The sequence below is a fragment of the Eurypyga helias genome, unplaced genomic scaffold, assembly GCF_000690775.1.
Source record: "Eurypyga helias isolate BGI_N326 unplaced genomic scaffold, ASM69077v1 scaffold43391, whole genome shotgun sequence".
NCBI classification, from domain to species: domain Eukaryota; kingdom Metazoa; phylum Chordata; class Aves; order Eurypygiformes; family Eurypygidae; genus Eurypyga; species Eurypyga helias.
The window spans coordinates 304-6,230 of NW_010233550.1; the positions used below are offsets into that span (position 1 = coordinate 304).

General features: G+C 46.4%; 1 protein-coding gene across 1 annotated transcript in view; it reads right to left on the reverse strand.

Annotated features, from left to right (window-relative positions):
• Positions 1 to 5,905, reverse strand: part of LOC104517186 (heterogeneous nuclear ribonucleoprotein H-like) — a gene marked incomplete at its 3' end in the record, with an annotated part of 6,079 nt that extends 174 nt beyond the window's left edge. The window contains exons 1-11 of the mRNA XM_010161765.1: positions 5,730 to 5,905; positions 4,852 to 5,007; positions 4,510 to 4,653; positions 2,892 to 3,030; positions 1,715 to 1,893; positions 1,426 to 1,497; positions 1,213 to 1,346; positions 913 to 1,048; positions 712 to 795; positions 498 to 587; positions 67 to 174 (exon numbers count right to left, since the gene is read on the reverse strand). Of these exons, the coding sequence (XP_010160067.1) occupies positions 67 to 174; positions 498 to 587; positions 712 to 795; positions 913 to 1,048; positions 1,213 to 1,346; positions 1,426 to 1,497; positions 1,715 to 1,893; positions 2,892 to 3,030; positions 4,510 to 4,653; positions 4,852 to 5,007; positions 5,730 to 5,823 (1,336 nt within the window). The remainder of the gene's footprint in view (positions 1 to 66; positions 175 to 497; positions 588 to 711; positions 796 to 912; positions 1,049 to 1,212; positions 1,347 to 1,425; positions 1,498 to 1,714; positions 1,894 to 2,891; positions 3,031 to 4,509; positions 4,654 to 4,851; positions 5,008 to 5,729) is intronic.
• Between the last annotated feature and the right edge of the window lie 22 nt (positions 5,906 to 5,927).

A 5,927-nucleotide genomic window follows, 5' to 3' on the forward strand; every position in this document is an offset into this window, starting at 1 on the left:
GACTTGGACACTGCCTCACAGCAGCGCTGTGGGAGACCTCTGCTTCAGTCCCGAGCTACTGCTCACCCGCGCCGCCACCAGACACCCCTGCAGCGAAGCAGCGGCCTCCACAGCGCTGGTAGCCAAAGCTCTCCGAACCGCGCAGGGACGCCGCCCCCAGAAGCCAACCACCACCTTCACCCCAGCAGCAGGTCGGGTATCAGGCAGCGTATCTGCTCAGGGCCGCAACCGAGGCTTTAGACTTGCGTTGCCAACACACACTTGGGAACACTCAAGCAACCCTGGACTTTTGCCATTTAGTTTTTCCAAACCGATTCTCCCTCACCAAGACCAGGCTGGAACGACAGGTCACATGCAGCAGATACATCCTCCGTCCCCAGCCAGTGTTCTGGTCTCCAAGAAAGGGAGAGGGAAGGAGAATACAAGGGCAGGGATCTCCCGCTTCCCTCCACACTCCCCACCCCCCACACCACATCCAGCACTGCAGGTTGTCTGACCGACAAAGTCTTTTAAGTTCTCCCCATAGGTCTGTTTACCTGCCAACGTGCTAGTGTTCCAGTCCTGGACTACCCCTTCCGATTCCTTGACTGTGTGATTAAGACAGAACATTGCATGTCAGGGTTATGCCAGGCACAGGATAAACAGGAGCTCTACAACAACCAGCCAGCCCCCCGTGCCCCTCACGGGCTTGCTCAGCCCGTTCCCACATACCCATTGCTCCCATCATCTGGCTGCCGTAGGCACCACCGCTTCCTCCTGCTGTCGAATTCAAGAAGAGTTCTACGTATCTGTGTTCTGGAAGAAGAAGATTTTGCCATCAGAGTTTTGCACCCAAGCCCCGGGGGGCGGGCCGCAGCGCAGCGGGTAAGGCTGCGACAAACCCCCAGCCACGCCTTCAGCGGCCGTACTTACGCATGTTTGCTTTGTCTTTGGACATGGCGGCCACTGCATCCTCGTGAGTAGCAAATTCAACGTCTGCCTCCCCAGTTACTCGGCCATCTGGTCCGATCTCGATGTGTACCCTTACGGGGTTCAGGGGCGAGAAGAACTACGTACAGAACACAAGGATTAAGAGGCACCGATGCGATGGTTCAGTCCCACGGCAGGGCCATTTCTCAAACGGAAGGCTCGTTAACCACGGAGCGGCCGACGCGTCCCAGCGACCGCAGAACCCCCAAGCCGCGCCGTGACGGCGGCGGGGTTGGCACTCACGTTATAGATGTCGTTCTCCGTGGCTCTGTAGGGCAGGCCCCTCATGTGGACACAGTGGCCAGTCGTGCTCTGGAAGGTGGACGTCCCGTCGCCGTATCTGTGGTCCGACATTCCTGCAGAGAAAAGAGTCCATTCTAGGTCTTTCAGATGTATTTTAGTTTCTTTGGAGACACATTGAAAGTTCAGTTACAATTCCTATTAGAGCAATCTTACCTCTTCCAAATCTATCAGAACCAAAACCATAGCCATCACTATACCCATTGTAGTCATCATAACCTCCATAACCTACAAACAGATGGGACAACACGTTCATTTCAACCACGGAAAGATGCAAATGCACACGAACGCACCACAACAGCCAGCACTAGCACATCCCACCTCTTCCAGAAACCCAGCCATGGCCACATACAAACCCGTAGTGACAGAGCAGGGCAGACACTGCCAGGTCCAAGTGTTGCTGCTTCTCAGGTGAGCAGCTCCCTCTCGGACTTCGCGCACTTACCTCCTCCATAAGCTCCACGCCTCATTCTTTCCAAGCTACTTCCTCTACCAAGACTGTTATATCCCCGCGTAAGACCAGGTCTGTCGTAAGGACCGGGTCTCTGCATTGCCAACAGCTTGCGTGGAGGGTCGTAGTGAGTGCGCACTTCCGCTCGGCTACTCTTGAAGATCTCTATGTACCTGCAAGGGTTTCCACAGAGAGAAGTCAGTCTTCAGTTCCTCCCACAGGCACCTCACAACGCACATTAAAACAAGCCATTTAGTCATAGCCTCGAAACTGGCAGTCTATTTTAAGCCAGGTTTCTTTACGTTATGTAGGCAATGACGTACTACTGTAAGCACTACATTACTTTCCAATCAGTGTATTTTCAAGAAATTACAATTATTGAAGGGTTTACATGCTCCTCCTACTTCACAGTATCCCAACCTTAAGGGTGGGGGAGCAATATTGATTCCCCACCCCCTCCCCCAATTTAAAAGGTGTTAGTCAAAAACCATAGGAGGGACTGATGTCCGCTCAACTCGGCACTGGTTGTGCTCACGTGGCAAGGGAAGCAGAGGGTTAAAAACCCGATCTCCACCAAGATTTTAACCCAGCAGGATGCTACAAAAAGCTCTGTATGTGCTAGTGAACCCAGCCTATGCTTCAGTGATTCAGCATAGGCAAAAAGTGCATGCTTCAATGAAAAATAGTCACAGGTCAAATAGAGTAAAACCCCGTTGTGACAATTTCTTGAAAGCTATGCTTATTACGTTGAAGATTAATGCAGTACGAAAATTTGTTACATTTCAACTTATAAAACAAGTTTAGAAAGTATCACATTTTCTTATGGTAATGAGTACTGTGCATGTCTTTAGAGCTAAAGGCAGAATCGGTGCTATTTGAGAAGTTAAAGCCATAGTCTCTCAACTTCGTCACTCCCAAGCTATCGGTTTTGCATTCCGCCAGGATTACCAAGTTTTTCCAAAGCACTTAAGCTCAGCCCAATTTCAGTTTTAATTTTGGGTAGATCCAAACAGTCTGTGCCACGGGCACATCAGCAATACCTTCACTTATCACCAAGTCAGAGCCCAGAATACTTTTTCTATTCGGACACTAGCACTTTCAGAAGAGAGAATATGGATTTACTTGTTTACCATAAGAAAAGTGACAGAGCCAACCAACCATCCATCCCCACCTGTGCCCTATTCTTTCCTTGTGTTTCTTTAGAGCCTTTTCAGCTATTTCCTGTGAAGCAAACTGCACGAAGGCCTCCCCCGTACTCCTCCCCTGGAAGTCCACCGGCAATGTTATCCCATTTGGCACGATTTCCAACCCTTCAACCCAAGGACAAATAACCCCAGTAGGGGGGCAATATTAACATCACAAGCCCAGTCATGAGTTTTTCTTATAGCTTTAAATACACCAGAATTTTAACACGTTGTAAGTGAATGGTATGTTGATTCGAGAACACCAGAAGAAAAAGCACGTCAACAAAAAGCCATCCACGCTCACATACCATTCAGTTCACCTTCTTAACCCACCCTGCAGAGCACAGAAAGGTTCTGAGTGCAAGGACAACTCCTCAGAGAAAGCATCCAATGCAGGGTGCATTAAGAAGTTCATATATTATTACAAACCTCTTCAGTTCTGTGATTTAAGATGAACTTTTTAAGACAACAAATTCAAACACAGCAAGTTCAACAGCTTTTATATACAAGTGTTTTTACTAGAAGTCACTCAGGTAAAATAGTCTTAGGCAAACATCAAGTTTCAGCATTAATTTTTCTCGTTAGGACTGCTTAAGAAAAAATTATGAAGTCATTTCAGAAGTATTTGTTTCTGAACAGAAGAGGCACATTGTGTATATATTAAGCACATGAACAGTTTTTAAATCTTGAATCACTCAACCACATAAGAAAGAGACAACTGAAAACGCACATGCTTAGGAATTGCTCTTGTTCACAATATATTACCGACTCAGAAAATAAAAAACAAGTTCTGAAGTTGTAAAATTGGAAATCTCTGCTGTATTTTAAAGGAAAACTGTATGGTCAATCATCTCGTTACAGAAAAATATGCCAGCCAATTTCACTCACAGTCAGAAATCTACTACTTGGAAAATACTACTGAGTTAAATCCTACAAAACAGATTTCATTCTTAGGCATTTTAACAGTATTCCAGTTCCTAAAACATACAACAGCTGCAAAAAAAGTGAGAATGAGTCAACACAAGATATTATCTCTTCATCCACTGAACTTTTAGCTAGGGCTATAACATCAAGGGCTATCCTCATCCTGCCTTGGAAGGGGAGCGAGGAGATCTGCACCTGGGTAGAGTTCAAGCAGGTTGGGTTTCCTTCTGAAATCTTATTTAATATTAAGCCTATGTTTGTGGAAATCACGGACACTATGCACGCCCTTCCTCAGATCCTGCTCCTTGTACTGAGCCCAGCAGTAAGGGTGTTCTACATCCTCCGCTGACCAGTGTGAGCCCAGTAAGACACGAGGTGGAAATACCCTTCCATCTGAATTGTTCACTTTTCATTTAGAAGGCAAGACACTTGTTTCCTGCTATCCTTCCTTGGAACAGTTCGTCTCACTAGGCGTAAGTTAGAGCAGCTTTTTGGAGTTCTATTTAATAAGTACTTTAGGAACTGATGCCTCAAGCTCAGATGACTAAAAGAATTGCTCAGTTACTTTCAATACCCATCAGTATACTGCTGGAAGTACTACTGGGCAATCCGTGATGTGTTCTGGGTTTTCCTTTCAGCACAGACCAACAGTGCTACAGCTACTACTTTTATCCCACATACCTGAAAAAAACTGTACAATTTCTTCTTTACTACAGCCAAATGGGAGTCCTCTAAGACGTACAAAACCATCATTAGCTGTATCAGGGCTGTTGGGACCAGTATGCTTCAGAACCCAATCCATTTCAACGTTGTTTGACTTGAAAACTGTAAAAGGCACTTAGAATTAATGCATTCTGGAATACACAGCAGTTTCAAAAGTCATCTGCCTTCAAACTAGTCAACTTAGGGTACACAAGTCCATCTGCCCCTTCACATGCACTTGAAAGAGACAGAAAAGCAATTAACCAAAAACCCATCCAGCACAAACACATTTAGTCAGTTACTACACCAACTGAGTCAAACCTTCAACATATCTGTGTCCCATCGTTTCTCTGTCTTTCTTCAGTGCCAATTTCACATCCTCCTCTGATTCCAGTTCGGCAAACGCTTCTCCACTTGGTCTGCCCTCCCTGGTGTAGATGAAGCGGATACCCAAAGCCCCATTTAGAATTTTGCAATCTGAAAACGAAACAGGAAGGCCAGGATTAATTTAGTTATTACAGGAACATTGTCAATTTGAAAGTTTCAGATATTATGAAAGGAAAAAGCTAACAACAACTCTCAAGTTATACCAAGAAAACAAAACCAGCAGTATTCTTGTTATGACTTTTATAGCAACCAATAACCTAAGGTACCACCTAAATGCAAGTTACTCTTCTTGGCAAGGCTGAAGATAAGCACCATGTCCAACATGCTAAATTCCTAAAGCAGCTTTAAATATACACTTTCTTCAGTGGCTGGAGATTTTATCACCATTTCTTACTGCAGGATCCTGATTATCTGGGTGAAGGACACTACCCACTAAACACGTAACAAGAGATCCTATTAGGACAACACCAAGAATTAAACTGATTTAGTTCAGCCTGAGGCATGAATTCTGAAGTTTTCTTTAAATTGAAGATTATAGCTTCTTGAGAGACCAGGAGCTAAGGTAGTTGCGGCCATCCCAGGAACCTCCAGGCTAAAGCTTTGTTGTGTGTAGTTCCTGCTAGCAAAAGCAAGGCTTTCCACACTGCATCCTGGCCGAGAGGCTTTTCACATTACAGACTTCGCTAGCTACTGAAGTGCCCCGAAAGCCTTCTGAAACTGTTTACTGCAGCACTCCCACTGCCCAGGAAGCACCCAGAACAGGTAACACAGCCCAGCTCCTCTCCCGGACCCCCTCCCCCAGTCCTGCTTACCAGAGAAAAACCTCTGCACCTCCTCGGTGGAACAGGACCAAGGCAGCCCCCTGACCTTCACCACATATCCCTCGCTGCTCTCCGTGTTGAGCATCACGTTGGGGGTGAGGCTCGGCTCTGTCTCAGCCTCTGTGGTTGCTGCAGAAGATCAAAGCAGGCCCTTTTGAGACGCTGCACAGCACGGCCGCCACCCGCACC